General features: G+C 45.4%; 1 protein-coding gene across 3 annotated transcripts in view; it reads left to right on the top strand.

The window, feature by feature from the left end:
- Positions 1–17,599, top strand: part of MIB2 (MIB E3 ubiquitin protein ligase 2) — a 94,380-nt gene that overhangs the window by 23,052 nt on the left and 53,729 nt on the right. For all 3 annotated transcript variants that reach the window (XM_039509046.1, XM_039509047.1, XM_039509045.1), the window contains exons 2-3: positions 6,427–6,744; positions 10,820–10,991. In XM_039509046.1, coding sequence (XP_039364980.1) covers positions 6,498–6,744; positions 10,820–10,991 — 419 coding nt within the window. In that variant the 5' untranslated portion in view covers positions 6,427–6,497. The remainder of the gene's footprint in view (positions 1–6,426; positions 6,745–10,819; positions 10,992–17,599) is intronic.

The raw sequence follows: 17,599 nt of genomic DNA, 5'->3' as shown, positions 1-17,599 counted from the left end.
ATGAGAACCTACTGGAAAGGCTGTGGTGTGTGTGAAACCATGAAGTGATGCTGCAGCCGTTTGAGCTGCTTGTTTGTATGTTTCCTGTTTGTTTTATTTATTTATTTTTCAAAGCTCACTTCTATTTTTACGATTGTGCCAGATGTTAGCTGCATTAGCTCTGCATGTTTAAACAGAGCCGTGACTGGATCATTAAACATGTTTTTGAAATAGTCCGGTTTGGGGCAGTTATAATTAGGACAGCGTGCAGACCATTTATGTAACTTGATGGAAAAAGGCTCTTTTTTGGTTTGCAAAGGATTTGACCTAAAGGATGAGAGTCAGGAGGTGGAGAGAGAGGACTCATCATATAGATACAGCAGCTATCTATAGTCCAGAGAGCCCCAAGGTGTGTGTTCTGCTGGTACTGTGTGTTTGGTAACATGAGGAATTGCAGTGGTGATTAGCAACCAGGGCAGCAATGTAGATTTTTGGCATGCCTGGGAACCCTGCCCACCCCCCTGTCAAAGACAACTGAAAAGCCACGGAGTCATCATCTGAATTCCCTCGTGAGATCTTCATCTCACTCCCTTGCAGCACTGGAGTTAGGAGGCCGCTGCTAATGTGGATGGTGGATTGTGCATCTCATTTGTCCATCCTCTTAAGGGAAAGCAGCTATTCCTGCACCCTCCCAAAAGTCTGTCCCCCACCAGAGCTAGGCAGCTGAGAATAAGTTATTTTTAGGGCTGTTGATTAATTGCAGTTAACTCACGCAATTAACTCAAACGTAATCATGATTAATCACACTGTTACACAATCAAATACCGACTGAAATTTATTACATATTTTTGGATGTTTTTGTACATTTTCAAATGTATCGATTTCAATTTCAGCATAGAATACAAAGTGTACAGCGCTCACTTTATATTATTACAAATATTTGCACTGTAAAAATGATCAACAAAAGATATTTGTCAATTCACCTAATACAAGTACTGTAGTGCAATCTCTTTATCATGAAAGTTGAACTTACAAATTTAGAATTATGTACAAAACCCCCTGCATTCAAAAATAAAACAATGTAAAACGTTTAGAGGCTACAAATCCACTCAGTCCTACTTCTTGTTCAGCCAATTGCACAGACAAACAAGTTTGTTTACATTTGCAGAAGATAATGCTGTCTGCTTCTTGTTTACAATATCACCTGAAAGTGAGAACAGGCATTCCCATGGCAGTGTTATATCTGAATTCACATTATATCAGGGTAGAGGTATATTTAGGGAAGGGGAGAAAACAATTCCTCATCCCAAAGGTTGAATTCTAAAATGAAATTAAGATGTGCCCTGGCCAGTGGGGCCCCTCTCATAAATAACAAATAGCTTGTCATTTAATGCTGGGATGGTGTGTTCATGCTTAATGAGTTAGCAGAGTTTGTTTCCTACCCAGTTATGGAATAATCTTGAGTGGCTGAACAGAACCAACAGACAGGTAGTACAGAGTGAAGAAATGTTTAAAAAATCCAGCAGTGAATCACTGCATGGGAAGGAGTGCGATTTAGCTGTTACCTCAGAGGTCCATACTCAGTTCTGCAACTGATTCAGTGTAATTATGGACAAATCGTTTCTCTCTTCTGGTTATCAGTCTGTAGCATGGGACGCGGGGGTGATAATATTGCGCTAGCTCCTCAGGGGCTTAATTCATTCACGTTTGTAAAGCCCGTCGAGATCCAGGCTTTGAAAGCGCTGTAGAGCAGCAGAGCACTAATAAACCATCTCCGTGGAAGTGTATGAAACCAGCGGGCAGCTGAAGTGTATGTGAATGAACACTGATGTTGCCGCATCCACCTTTAATAGCCCTGTGAGTGGGAGGATCTGGATATTTCCTTATCAGACTTTTATTGACAAAATACTGGCGGTGACATTGACACTGGAGAGAGGCCAGGACAGAGCTATGTAAACAGGTAGGTTGGTAATCTCTGTGGGGGAGGGCTAGACAGGGAGTGCAGATGCTCAGGGATGAGTCTGTATTGCTGGGGCATGGTGGTTCCCTCTTCTCGGAGCATAATCAACAGTGGCCCTTTAGGTTCAGCCTAGCAGCTTCAGAAGTGGTTTGTTTTCATATTTGACATGTGAACCTCCTTCCTCAGACATTGGTGAAAGAAATGAGCAGGAAACATTTTTGATCTAGTGCCAAGAACAGTATGCAGAGAAGCTGTCTTGAATCCTGAAATGCAGTTAAGATCCTCGGTTTGTTTGTGTGGCTCAGTGTATGACTCTTTATTCCCACCACATCTTTTCACTTCCACCACATAGGACAAAAAAGAAAAATAAACTTGAACGCTGAGGGGTGGCTAGAGCAGTGGCAGTGTGTGTTGCCTTCAAAGTCTGGTGCTGCACTTTCGCGATTTCACAGGATATAAAGCGCCCTCACTTCCCACTGAAATCACTGGAAGATGCTCAGCACCTTGCAGGATTGGACATCTAGATGGAGGGCTGTCGTGGGGAGATGGGTCCAGCCCCAGCTGTGACACACTTAGCTTGCCTCCCAGGGTGGAGAAAATTAATAAAGGCAGGTCATGGGGCTATGTCAGGCTTCTGGGGTGGAGATAGGGCAGAAGCCAGCTGGATAGGAGGGGGACTGCAGTAGGAAGCCCTAAGGATCTCTGCTTGCTGAAGAGACTTCAAGGAGCCCAGGAGGGGCTATGGCATGAGAGCAGAGGGTGGATAGAGTATCCTGAGAAGACAGACCAGAAGCAGGGTGTGTGTTCATCTTGAGACTGGTGCCGAAGACTTTATCTTGTGTTTAGTCTGGACTAAGTATCACCCTCAATAAATACTAACTAGCAGAAATTACAAGGAACAAGATGGTCGAATGGATGAATGTTTGTGTGATATGCAGTGTTGTAACATGTTACTCATCACGGGAATGCCTCTTTAATAGAAATAATACAGAATCCATTTTAATCTCTATTTTTAGTTCATATAAATTGCAATGCAAAAACATTTCCTATCCTTGCAGCCATTTTTATTCTGGCCCCATCATTCTGCAGTGTATCTCTAATTACCTGCCCCTAAACAGGGGCTTAGTTTCAAGTGACGATTCATGGCAAATGTCATTTATGAACATTTAGGGCCGAATGGGAGCTATTTCAACAGCATCTGAAAGCAGAATTTAGCTCACTTTAGAACTTCATTCAAAATACAAAGAGCTTTAGGAAGAGACCGAATGTCCTATTAGGGGAGAAAAATAAATAAATTAAGCTAAAAGCCAAAGGATACAATTTTCACCTCAATGACTTAACTCCTATGTCACTTTTGAAAAGGAGATTTAAGCACTTGGCAGTCTCTCTCATTGGCTTTCTATGGGACTTAGGCTCCTAAGTCATTGAGATCCTTTTTGAAAACTTTACCCTACATTTTAAATAAATGTATTTCTTCAAAACACAGAAATGGCGGTGGGGGGAGAGACGGGACTATTCCCTGACTTTTCTGATGAAAGATGGTTCGCTAATCATCTAACTAAGACTGACACATGTAATCCCTTCTAAGAGCAGAATTTTTACTCTTGTTTCAGAAGAAAGGTTCTTGCTTAATCAAGCTACCGAACTGACTAAAGTTTGAAGTAACTGAATGGGACAAATTGCAAATTATTATCCCTCATTGTCCTCTAGTTGGAAACCAAAATAGCCACGTTAGTATCAATAAATTGCTGTTAAAACTTAAAATCCCAGCAACATCTTTCTCTCTCTCTCTCTGGGTGAATATTTATTTCTCATGTTCATGTATCTGCAGCACAGGACAAATCTGTCTTGCTGGAGAAACACCACAAATGTCTTAAAGAAAATGAGAGGTTTCATGGATCCTGTATGTGCAAAAGATCGGTGAATAATATTAACGTAGTATTTGGGAGGGAATGAATGCTGGGGTACTGAATGGCTGGAGAAGACCAGGAATAGGCAGGAATTAGACTGACTTAGGGATTTGGGGGTAGGATAGAGATTCCTTCACCTCTGGATCACTGGGTCAAATCTAACCGGCATCAGTAGCGGCAGGAGGTTGTTACTATCCTGTGGTTATTCAACCTGCATGAAATGGGTTTAGTTAATCTCAATTCTGTTCCCAGTGAACAGGTATCCTTGTAAAAACGACCATGGCACTTGAAACTAATTGATGACCTTTGTGGCAGCCTGAAAATAACTTGGCTCCAGACAGCATAACCTCCCTCCCTTATAACTTGCTGCATTTAAAAAAAAATAAAATTAAAAAAAATTGTGACCTCAGTGTTCTTTTCTGCCATGACAAGCAGCCGGCCTTGGCTGTGACATACTTTCCCTCAGGCCGCCCTGACTTGCTGATGGCTCATCTGTCAAAGACGAAGCTTACTTTTTAAATGTTGCTGAGTGTGGCTTTTCAATGGCTAATGCTTTGGGTTGTCTTCCCCCTCCACCTCCACACACCGTGTTTTTTAAATGAAAACTATTTATAGGTGTGTGGGTCTAATCTAAGACCTGTTGGCCAAGACAGGAACTCCGATTTCATGTGTGAAAGCAGTTTAGTTTAGTTTATATGCACGTTCTATCTTTAAAATGTTACCAGTAGGGGTGATGCTTCTGTGCCTGGTTTCTCATTTGATCGTGACTCTCTGATCATGTTGAGAGTTGAGCCCTGTGAATTGGACTGTTTAACGCTTGCTGTGGATATCGACACACCTCCCTATAGTAGAGCTCAGGGAAGATTTATAGCCTTTTTGTCTTGGGATTGATCTTGTACATAAGTAGGAACAAAAGCCACATGAATCCTTGCAGTGCGTTCTAGTCTTCCTTCTCAATATATTTTTGCAGTGTTCTGACACTCTATTATTTCCCAGAAACTTTTGCTACAGTCTCCTTTAGTGCTTCTATAGTCTACAGAACTACAGTTTGCTTTCTGGTCTTCTGAAGATGACCTAAATGTAAATGCTTGAATGGCTGATTTCTCAAACAGTGGAGGATAGATTTTGAAAGGCCATTATTATTTTGTAACCACAGTGAAGATAAATAGTTAACACCTTTTGGTGGTATTTGAAACCACTATAATACTGAAATGAACTGGGTAATGTATGGGCATTGCTGCCCTCTAGTGTTGGAATCAGGACTGATTCCAATGTGTCATAGATCCTATACTGATAACAACTAAAGGAATCTTGGTGGTCCAACTGGTGCCCACAAGCTGGATCCAGCCTGCCGGACAACTCCTTCCAACCCCCAAATGCATCCGCTCCTTTCCTCCCTCCAGCAGACCTGCTCTACAAAAAGGCATCCTCCATGCGGAGTGACCTTGTGTGTGCGGTCACACTATGCAGACACCATTTTGGAAGTTGCAAGTTTGGCCTGGCACGCAGCATACCTATAACCATAAAATCTTAGCTGGCTGCAAATTGGTTACGATACCAACCAGATCTGGAATATCAGTGCAGTAAGGAAAGATGAAAATTATCCTGCAGCTCTTGTAATGACACCCAAGCTGCTGCGCAGATGCTGCATCAGATCGTGTGTGTGAGATGGAGGAGCCAAGCACAAACTCGAAGCTGGCATTGTTCATAACCCTGCAGCAAGCAAAGCTGTGCAACGTGCTCCCAGAGGGGGAACTCCTCTGAATTTCTGGGGTTTATTATACACTCTAAACTGGGCTTGTGGTCACTGTTGTGGGCTCCGTTTCCAGGAGAGGTGGGGAAGGAGATGGGTTTTCTGTGAAAGCAGGTTGGCTGTTTCAAATGACTTTTTGGTTTAACCTCAGGCTGAGGCATAGTGGCAGGGAGCAGAGTTCCTCAAACAGAAGTGTCTGCACACATCCATGTGATTAGACCTCTGTGGCTGGTCTAACAGTGAGGTAGGAGCCAGCACTGGTAGCAGGACCCTGGTGGGTGGGGAAGAGAAGCCTTTTTCCTTACTTTCATTTCATCCGGCTTCTCACGCAGGTGGAACATTATGGATGGGACAGACATTGTTCGTAATGGAGCTCTACGTGAGTAGATGTAGTTTTGTTTGAGGGCCTGGGGAAAGAAGATTCATACCAATTTAAATGCTGAAATTTGTCAGCTTGGGTGAAATCCTGGACCCGTTGACGTATGGGAGATTTTTCCATTAGCTTCAATGCAGCCAGGATTTCATGCCCTGTCTGCAAGGGAGAGAATTTTATTTGAAGTCTCAGGATGTTCTTCTGTAGTATAACACCTTGCTACCCAAAGTAGCTCTCAACCGTTTTGGTGCAGGCGAGGGAGAGGAAGGGGGAATCTGACTTGACCAAAGATGACCTGTTGGTTTTGAGTTGCTTGTTCAGAAATGCAGAAACTAGAAAAACATTAATTCAGTGGGCCCTTGTAGGCCTAGTTTAATTAGCCAAAATTATTTATACACACACCTTGCTGTGACAGTCACATTTGTGTCTTAACAGTGTGCTTTCTTACTAGGTGTGCTGGACACACAGCTCCCTCCGTCTTGCCTCTGAGATTCCCTGCCAGCGAGGCCACTGCACCACGTGATGGACTTGGACCCATATGCAAGCATGCAGGTCGGGATGCGGGTGGTCCGTGGAATTGACTGGAAATGGGGCAACCAGGACAACGGCGAAGGGAATGTTGGGACCGTGGTTGAGATTGGCCGGCAAGGCAGCCCAACTACACCGGATAGGACTGTGGTGGTGCAGTGGGATCAAGGGACCAGAACCAATTATCGGACTGGATTCCAAGGAGCCTATGACCTTCTTCTGTACGATAATGCACAAATAGGTAAGGCCAGTGAAATATTAGTTGGACATTACACAGCTGCACCTCTGGTCAATTCAGTAAAGCCTTCTGTCTTAGCATACACAATGTCTGGCTACATCTCCAGGTCTTGCAGCTGCTAGGGAGACTCAATGTGGGTGTAGATTGGGAGCCAGGAATTCCTGCATACGGAAGCCCTGCTCTGTGACACGGGGTGGGGGGAGGGATCACTAAATCTGTGTCTGATTCATTTGTAAAATGAAGATAATACTTCTCAGTGTGTATTTGTTAGTGTTAGCACTTTCCATTTTCAGAGTGCTGGGCAAGGTACCAGTATCATGGGAGGTTAAATATCATCAGACTGCCATGGTGGTAGCTAGCTGTGACCAACAAGTCATCTAGGTCTTCGTCAAACATTCTCTCCCCTCCTCTTGACTCATTCTCTTTTCACTCCTTTAAATATTCTCACATTTAGAACGACAGAGCACAACTGCCCAGCGCTTTCACCTAAACAGCAACATTTGTATTTTTTTTAGGAGGGGTGGGGGAGATCTCATCTACTTAAAAAGCAGAGACTGGTCTGAAGCAAAACCCCAGGTCCAAGCAGCCCTAGGACTTTGGGAAAGGTCTGATCCCAGGGCAGATGTAGCTTCTGGATTTGGTGGGTTCACTACTAAACTCTATTGTAAATTCATGGGGGGGCAGCCTGAAATCCATAGGCCAGCGACAACCCTCTTAACCTCCTCGCCCCACCAAGGGGGGCACTGACCACCCTCCATCCCAGCAACCCTAATCCTGGCCTGATGTGGAGGGGAGCTGGCGAGTGAACCTACCCCACACTCACCCGGCAGCAGTGGCTCCTGTCCCACTGGGCTGGGTCCAGCTCCGGGTATTGCAGCCTTGCACAAGGGGCTGCAGCACCAGTGGGCTTTGCCCACACAGATATCATTAATATGAACCTGTACATACCTATCAATGAAGTACCAACAACAAAAAATCCATTGTCTTTGCACTCTTGTTTTTGCTTTCTGTGGGTACTGTTGAAGCCAGGCTAAAGCTGCCCTTGCCTGACAGACTCAAACTTTGCAGCTCAGAACCAGCTCTAAAGAAAAGCAGTTTAATTCCCATCACCTTCGTGGTTGACTCCAACAGCTTGAAAATTGCACTAGCCCAAAATCGAGGACTGGCAAAATGCCGACAAAACTTACGACTAGATCTGAGGTACCGTTACATGGTTTGAAAGATACCTTGTACATTTCTGGGACTAGATGTGGATGCTTTATATCATTTGAATGCCAGGCATCAGCCCAAAATTGTGCTGATTATTCTGATTTGCAGTTGAATTTCGATGCAACTTTTAGCAGCTATTGTCCTGAGAACCCTGAAGCCAGAAACCAATGATTTATACTATTGGGAAGCAGAGACTCAAGGCTGCTTTCAGATGTAATATAAACTATTTGGGTCAAATTCTGCCTGCAGTGTAAATCCAGAATGTTTTAATCAAAGTTGGAGTTGCTCCGGACTTGCACCAGGAGAGCTGAGGGGAGAAGTTGACCCCTGATCTCAGATGCAAGGAATTAGAGATGCTGACCATATTTAGGAAACTATTGCAAAGGATTGTGGGAACAAATTTTTCAGCTATGGATGCCTGACGTATATAGGCACCAAAATAAAAATGCCCTGATTTTCAAAGTTGCTATGTAACCCCAGATCCCCTGTGAGCTATGAAAATCAATCCTCTCTTGTTTAGGAGACTCACTCTAGGCAGCCAGAGTTGAACATTTTGGCATAGTTCTACAAATGGTTCTAGGTCATGTGAATGTTTTCCAACATTCTTGGGCCAGTGATCAGAAAGATGTAGGGGAGGGATCCACTTGTGACTGTTTTGTGTCCCTGATTTTAAATTGTTCTTAATGAAATCTGAGAGGAGATTGGTGTGGGGAGCTGGAGAATTCCTATTTTAATGTATTATTCCTGGTTTTTGTGTGCATCTGCGATAGGAGAATAAAGGGAAATACATTTTGATAAAGCCATTGATATATTTAATAAAGATTTTCACTGGCGAGCAGAAAAAGTGGCTCTGAAGAAAATCAAAAGTTGCTCCCTTGTAACATCATTTGAATGAAGCATTTGAGTTCATTTGCTTTATTCTTCTATTGCAAGAGCATGAAAAGGCACTGAAAGCCGCCATTAACCACTAATCCAGAATAAATGAAATGTGCTCACATACAGATGCTAACTGAGCTTCCCAGACCCCTTTTCTTGTTGAGACTTTATATCTTAAACCATTATTAAAACTTCATTTTCAAAGGAATCCTCCCCATTCGTGCAGAACAAGCTCCCAAGTACTGTGTGCATTGCTTCTTTTTAGTTATGTTTCAGATTCTCTGAGACACGTGTTCTACACCAGAAGGGCTAAAAAGCAAAACCCGTTCAATATGAAAGCTTCCCAAGCAATCTCACTGGAGTGGTGCTTGGTCTCTGGCGTGAGCGCTGGGGTTGCCAATTGCTGCGTGAAAGATGATGGGCTCTCTTGGGGAGCTCTCTGATCTGAAAACTGTTCTGCTTCATGCCCCAGCGGGAGCCTTTAGCCTAATCCTCCTCCTGCAGGGGCTGGTGAGGCAAGCCTATGTGGAGGAAGCAATAAGAATGAGCTGCTTTATTTTGTTGCTCCTGTTCTTGGGAGAAGCTCCAAGCATGATCTGGGTAAAGCCATCTAGGGCATTTATGGCTAGGGCTTGCAAAAAGGTGAGATTCCCAAAGCCCATTGAGTGTCACTGGGATCTGAGTGCTTAACTCTCGTGGGTGTGTCTGGAAATCCCAGCCCAGCTTTCAAGGGTGGGGTGCACCATGCTGCTTAAGCACTGCTGCAGAAATGCTTTCCACTTCACAAGCCACTCCTAAAGCCTGGAGGAAGAAGCCAGCTGGCCAGGAGAGGCCATGGCTGCTAGTGGGGAGAGGAGGAAAGACGGAGAAGAAAGCAGGGAGAAAGGAGAAAGATGGAGGAGACCTGGGAAAAGGAAGAGACAGAGACCTGCTGTCGTGTCTCAGATAAAAGGCGGAGGAAGGGAACCAAAGGATTCTTTGCCTGGGGTACCAGAATACCTAAAGCCTGCCCTGGTCTAGCGACTGATAGCAAATTGTCTGAGGATAACAAGACATCCCCTTGGGCTTCCTATAGATGGAGCCAGAAGAGGACCTCTGCACTAGAATAGTATAATAAACTTTTCAGGAGTGAGGATGAATGCATGGGAACCTGGAGTGCTCAGATACTATCGGAGTGGGGCAGGTATATAAAAGCCGTGTTTAAGGGCTTTGGCAGTAGTCTATACAAGTAGAGCTGCAGCCCCTCCAGCAGGGCCAGTGTGTCAAGCCGATCACCTTTTGTGAGTGGAGTCTGCCTGTGTAACGTTTCCTAAAGACACTCTGCAGTTGGCATCTTTATCAGCATTTCAAATAACCCAGTTTCTGCTCCCGGACTCTCCTCCTTCTAAAGCATGTAGTTTAAAACAATAAACAGTCCAACTTACTCTCTGTGCAGCGTGTGTGTAGGAAGGTGAAATGGGAACTTCAGAACCTCTTGTACAGGAACCTACTGAAAGTGGTTCACAACAGTACAGCACTCGGAGTACCCTCGAAGTTAGGGGTTCTCAAACTTCATTCCACTACAACCCTGTTCTGACATCAAAAATTACTACATGAGCCCAGGAAGGAGGATTGAAGTTGGAGCCCCTGCACGCTGGGCAGGGGGGCCAAAGCCCAAACCCTGCCCCCCTTGGGGAGGGCGAAGCCAAAGCTCGAGGGCTTCCGCCCTGGGCAGGTGGAGGCTGTAACCTGAGTCCCACTTCCCAGGGCTGAAGCCTTCAGGCTTTGTGTTCAGCTCTGGGCAGCGGGGCTTAGACTTCTGGCTTCAGCCCCAGGCCCCAGCAAATGTAATGCCAGCCCTGGCGACTGCACTAAAACAGGCTCCCGACCCACTTTGGGGTCCCGAGCCCCAGTTTGAGAACCGCTGCTCTAAGTAATGCCAGCTGAGCTCTGTCTAATGCATTCAGCCTTGAAACAGCTTCTCTGATGGGTTGTGTGTATTTGGGTTTTTTAGGTGTGCGCCATCCCAACATCATCTGTGATTGTTGCAAGAAGCACGGGATCAGAGGCATGCGGTGGAAGTGCAAGGTGTGCTTTGATTACGACTTGTGCACGCAGTGTTACATGAACAACAAGCACGACACCTCGCACGCCTTTGAGCGCTACGAGACTGCCCACTCGCGACCGTAAGTCCTTGGCTGCTCGCCAGATGATGAAAGTTAACCGTGTTGAGTTGTGTAAGTCACTGGGAGCCGTTTGGGGAGCTTTGCAGAAGTGTGAGGCTTGCGCCTGTACTCTTGTCAGTAGGGCTGGTTGGGGGAATTGTTTTTCCCTTTTTTTTTTTTTTTTTTTAAATACATGTAATTTATTGAAAACACTTCTGGATTTTGGGAAAGAAAAAAACCTGAATTTTCATGGAAAAAGTCACGTTAAATGTTCAGGTTTCAGAGTAGCAGCCGTGTTAGTCTGTATCCGCAAAAAAAACAGGAGTACTTGTGGCACCTTAAAGACTAACAAATTTATTTAAGCATGAGCTTTCGTGAGCTACAGCTCACTTCTTCGGATGCATAGAATGTTCAGTGTTTCTGCCGAAAGTTTGACTTTTTAGACCAAAACAAACTTGAAATAGGTAAAATTTCAACCAGCTCTGCTATTCGTGTTCTTGCACTGTACTCTTATCTAACTGCTGAGTGTCTGTGGGTAGTTCTGTTGCCTACGAGAGTTCCAGAATCAGGCCCACACTTTATACTGCCTCTTTAACAGCAAAGGGTCCCTGGATTAACTCTGTACTGCGTGCAGGAGCCATCTTTTTAGCATTTACAAAGACGTCTAGTGTCTCTAGAGAAATGTTTTATCACGCATCCAAAGGTATACCAGGCTGTTCTCATCGATGTCCCCGACTGCTGCTGTAACCTGTAATAGGTGGACAATACAAGGGCCAACTGTTTGGTATCTGCTGTCATGGGGAGCAAACTCCCAGCTCTGTCACAGCCTCTCTGTGCCACCTTGGAAGTGTCACATAACCTCTTTGCATCCTTGTTATCCAGCTGTGAAATACTGACCTATTGCTGTACAGAGGATGTTTTGAGCCTTAATGTTTGCAGAGCCTTGGATGACTTGCCCATGGGTGTAGGGGTACCCAGTGTCAGATTAGGGAGAAGAACCTAGAGTCCTAGCTCTCTATCTCCTTCCCCCTCTCTCCCCAGCATCCCTTCTTTCTAACCACTAGATCTCATTGCCTATGCAATTCTTCTTCACTTATGCAGTGGAATGTAGGTCCTTATTGTCTATAACACAGCACAGTGTTTATAAAAACTGCTCCTTTAGGGATTCTGGGGTAGGAGGAAAAGCAGTCGTTCCCAACAGTCCTTCACCCCCCACCACCCCGTAGCTTTCTCTCCAAACTTCAGCCTCTCCTCCTTCCTGTCTTGTGGTCCATGAGCCACCCAGCACTTGGGATAGGTCTGCTGAGCTTGCAGTAGCTAAGCGTTGGAGTTTGAGGCATAACTCGGAGTGTACACGGATCCTGCCAGTTTGTCCCAGACACTACCTGGTAGGTCTGTCTACACCAGTGCTAAACTGGAGTAAGCCATTACTGTCCTGAGTTGATAGGCTTTTACCCAGACTTCGCAGTGGTGTAAATGGTTACACAGTTTGCAGGGCAATGGAGAGTCTGGCCTCTGGTGTGTGAATCATGTTTGTTTAGTGAGGGGAAGTAATGTCGAAGGAATGCAGAGGGCCTGATCATGAGTGCGCTGCAGAGAGGAAGAGTGCATGGGATGTCCTTCTGTAGACGTTAAGATAATACAAATAGTGAATCCTCATCATCCCATCCCTAGTGCATCAGTGCTGCCGAAAGCGTTTCCATGGCCTTCATTTACACTAGTATCAGAGTTCCTCACAAACATCAACATAGTTATTCTCGCAACAGTCCTGTGGGGCAGGGGTGGTGTCCCCATTGTACAGATGGGGAGCTGAGCGATGATGCGACTTACCCATGGTGTCAAGGAAGCCTGAGGTGGAGCAAGGACGTGAACCCAGATCATCAGCTAGTGCCCCAACCATTAGGCCATCCTTCCTCTCTGACTGCAAAGCTTTGATGGGCACAAGACCCCGAGGCTGGCAGTAGCATGGGGTGCTAGCAGTCTGACCTGTAGTTGAATTCCATAATCCTTTTTGGATGAGATTTGCCCTGGTGAGCCAGTTATCCTCTCCTCCATCCTTGAAAGACACATTTACAAAATCTTTCCTCCTTCACGTCAGTGCAAATGTTTGCATTATTATATTGGGTGTTTCTTAAAGATTAAGGCCTCCTGGTATGTTACACAATTGATATGTAGATGACTTACTGTACCCCCATCTGGTACTCCCACTGGAGTTAATGGAGGTTCTGTTTGTGGAATTGAATCAGCGAGGATACTGTTCAGAGCTCTAGCAAAATGATGCAAATCATTTGGTATTCTGTTGAAGGAGACTGTCTCTGAGCCTTGAGGCTTGTGTTATCCATTAAGATTAGAACATTTCTCGCGGTTGCATTAATATGACAATCCAACCAGATAACATTGTGAAATGAGCTTTGAGGTTCCTGCAGTGCGTTCTCTCTCAACATTATAATAATTAGTCTCGTGCAACACTACAGCGAAGTAATCATTCATCCCATTCAGCAGAGCGGTTTAGAGCTTAGCCGTTAAGTTGCATGATCCCAGGACCAAAAACAATTACTGTAAATGGCTGTGCTGACACATGTCAACTTCAGCTCTCCAGTTCCCATGCACTTGCAGTGATTGCATAGGACACTGCTGTATATACTGTGCATACCTTGCAATGCCAGCTCTGCCATCCTTTCTGACCCTGACTGGGAACACCCAAGAATAACACCTTTTTTTTTTTTTTTTTTAAATCAAGGTGGCTGCTGGGCAGGTTTCTCTCTGTCTCTCCAGTATCCAGAACATGTGTCCTTTTCTGAGGATGCTATATGGGGAAGGAGGCAGATGGATCAACTTGTCCTCTTAAGGCCACTGTACAATGTGAACTCCTGAGCTGCTGGATTTGGGCAGTGGTGCACATGGTGTCAAAATGAAGCAAACTGCTGGGAGCTGTGCCAGTAAAGCTGTTGGACCTGTTCTTGCCTGGTCTGCTTGGATTTACCGAGACAGCACAGGGAGGGGGTCAGTTTTACAGTCTAGTGCATAGAGAATTGCCTGAGCCAACTCTAACCATCACTTTGGACTGGGCGCATGGATCCTTTTTTGCGCTGTACTGAGACAATCTCCTGCCCCAAGAAGTCTCAGAACTTTCTCAGGCTTGAGACGAGAGGGGTTTTTTGTTTTTTACCCTTTCTCTGCAATTGTCTTTCATACGTACAGTTTGTCGTGTCCGTGTCCCCTCCCCAGCTCCCAGTAACTTTGCAACAGGGAATGGAGCTAGTGTAATTTCCTGTCTTTTCACGGGAGTCCTGCCATGGAATGAGAGAGGCCCATTGCATTTTAACTAACTGATGAACATGTAAGATTACCATGAGATGATGTTCACCAGCAAACATTCCCCAGAATTCAGGTTTTTTTCCCTTCCAACTTGTCTGTCCATCCCTTGACGCTTGGTTGGAAACGCTCACAGCGAGCCAACGCAGGGGGCATTTCAGGCAGCCAGCCGGGGAGTTCCCAGACTTAATATAAATGCATGTTGCTTGTAGTCCTGCTAAATTCATGACTCTTGCAGCCCTCTCACCACATGTTGACCAAACTCCTGGTGCATTCCTCTGGCCATCTAGCAGCACGCTGGGTAGTGGCCACCTTCTCAGTTCTTCAGCAAGCTGGCTTAGCTGTCTTGAAAATCCAGCAGTTTGTGTGGAAATGGAGGGTTAAAGACTGAGTGAGTGAATGTAAAGTACGGGATCGCTTCCGGTACACAGGAGGCAAGTGGAAAGCTGGGAGATAGAAGGGCCAGAACAGACAGACCCAGGGGATTGTGGGATAGTATTGACGGACTGTCCAGACATGAACTGGCAACGTGAGCTTCAGCTGTGTTCTCAATGGAAAAGGAACCAGGCTTGGTCAAACACTATACCAGAACACTGGCTTGTACCTGTTCCCCTTAAGCGAGCCGTCAAGCCCAGATTCAGCCAGGGGGAAGGTAGGTGCATGTTAGAGAGCTTTGTGTGTGGACATTTAGGGGTGTTTGGGCATAAACACATGTCAGACCCCGGGTATACTGTGCAGTGTAGACACACCCAGACTAATTCCTTCTTGTTTATCTTAACTCACTTTGAAAGTGCATTAAACTGAACAGGAACAAGTCACTCTTCTTTCAGAACCGGAGTATCCACACGGAGTTAATCAGGAACAACTCCATGTGTAGACAAGCCCTAACTACAGCATTAGGGACGTGCCTTGTCCTTGGAACTCAGTCTGCTCAGGACTTGTACATTAAGCAGCAGAATCTGTTTTGATTGCCACCTCCATAAAACCTGTTCGCTCTGCAGTCCAGCCTTCTGTAATACACTTGATTAATCCTATCCTCCTCCTCCTCCTCCCAATAGTCTGTCAGGCGCTTTCAATGCTTTCGCAGGAGGCGAATGCATTCAGGGGGATATTTGTTATGGTATCAGGGTTAGGATGCGCGTTTGGTGGGGTATCAGGATTGAGGCACTTTTTACATTGATATCTCAGAGGACAAGGGTATTAATCCTGCTCCTATTGAAACCAAAGACAAAACTCCCATTGATTTCAGTGGGATGGTGCCATTTGCAAGCATCTAAGGGACGCAGCCAAGGCTGGTTAGCCCTGAATTCAGACACGGTTCTTTTTGCACGTGTCAGTTTGTAAAGACCCCAGAGTCCTATGGTTGGGCTGTTTGGTTTTTCACTTTTTTCAACAAAAATGCTTCATTTTTTTTTCTTTTTAAAATTGGCACCATCCTGTCATGCCAGCCCTGTGTGCTGTTGCTAGGGCAGAAATTCCAGTCTCTGGCTTCCAAAGGAGACTTCATTAACCAAAGTGAGAGAGGGGAGGAAAGCCCCTGAAACATGGACTAGTTTATTTGACGCTGGACTTCAGAAAAGATTCTGGCTTGGATCCTAGGCTGCAGCTCTGGGCCTGTTGTTTTATTTTATTTCTATTCTGGTCACTCCCAAAAACCCAACCTGGACGGAGACCTCCATCATGCTAGGTGCTGTACAAACACATGCAACAGCCCAGTCCCTGCCTCAAAGAGCCTACAGTTGGCTGCACCAATCCTGCAATGAGCTCCATGTGGGCAGGCCTTCCTGCAGGGTCTAGACCGAATTGGACATGACTCAGCAGACGAGTGTGGCCGGCACTAGGAAGGATGGAGGCTGGGCATAATCAGACGAATGGCAGATTCATGCAGCCCTTGTTGGCTCAATGTGGGTGACGTTCACCATGGGCATTGGGTTTGCACAAGGCCTGTGCACCACTTGGGTCCCACATACAGCTTGGTGTAGTGGGTTTTTGTTGGAGGAAAAGTCCCCATTGGCCCCCTCACCATGGACCCGTTGTCTGGGAAGAGAATCCAGTAGCCGTCGCCAGGCAGAGCGTCAGGGTTTGTGGTACCTGCTGTTCATCTTGCTTGTTTTGAGTTCATGGGTTTTGCTCAGTCCAGTAGGAAAGGGCTCGTATTTCCATCCATTTCCTTTCCACGGTGGATCGTTCAGCTGTGGGGTGGGGATCATGGCACAGATGGAACGATGGATTTTTAACGGTAGTGGGAGGGGTGTGGGCATGGCTCGTGAGCTGTGCCTCACATTGTGTTTAAACCCACAGTAATCCCAAATAAATTGAGCACATTAGCATGAGCCATGTCCCTCCAGGTATGGAATGGATGACAAAAAGGGACCCAGCACGAAGCTGTGAGAGAGCTTTCTTGAGTCTAAATGGGGGTTTGGAAGAGAGCGGGGAAAGGTAGCACAGTGGTTGTAACTAGGTTGCACACTTGGTTTTTCATGCTGTTGGCTACGTTTGGTGTCTCTGTAATTTACTATGTGAGGTCTGCGTGGGTCAGAGAAATTATAGCTCCAAAAACACAGGGTGGGAGCTTCCCGTTGTGGAAGGCTGCAATTTTAAAAATGAATCAGAAATACACATAGTGACTCTTCAAACTACTGGGCTCAAAAGGAAGGCAGGGTATCAGAGCGCTTTGTTTGTTGCTTTATTTATTTTGATTGTGTTACCCTGCAGGATATTGTAATATAACTGCGAGATACACATTTTTATGCAACAACCTTCACGCAGGGAACTGCTGAACTACATGAAGCAATTTTACAAAGAGATGCTTTGCAATTTGGGAGTAGGAGAGACTGGGTATTGCTTTTGTTTTGGTGCGAGGAGAATTCCATGACTTTTATGTCCTAACTGCTGTAGTCTTGTTCCAGGGTAAGAATGGAGTAAAAGCCCTGATGTAAAAAAAACTAAAAATGGAATGAAGTAACCAAAAAGAGATCCCACATAGATGCTTCCTGGTGGTGGTGGCTTGGTGGGTTTTTTTGTTTTGTTTTTGTGTTGGTTTTTTTTTAAAGTGCCTCTCTTGAACATCTGATATTTGGGCTGCAAAAGCATGTGCTCTAGGCGAGAGGGCAGCCTTTCCAAAGAACACAACTTGCCTACTTATGAATCAGTGAATCCTGAGCAGTGCCAATGGGAATGCTGCTTGTATCATTCATTTTAATTTTTTTTCCTGTAAAGTAGAAGAGGGAACCCTTGGCAGGTCTCCAGAGACCTGCAAAGCCTGCATGTTAAAAGGAGATCGTAACTGCTTTGTTGTGGGTTTTGTTTTTTTT

This window comes from Mauremys reevesii, linkage group 21, assembly GCF_016161935.1.
Source record: "Mauremys reevesii isolate NIE-2019 linkage group 21, ASM1616193v1, whole genome shotgun sequence".
NCBI classification, from domain to species: domain Eukaryota; kingdom Metazoa; phylum Chordata; order Testudines; family Geoemydidae; genus Mauremys; species Mauremys reevesii.
The sequence above is the reverse complement of the archived record's forward strand: the minus strand, read 5'-3'. Positions and strand labels throughout refer to the sequence as shown.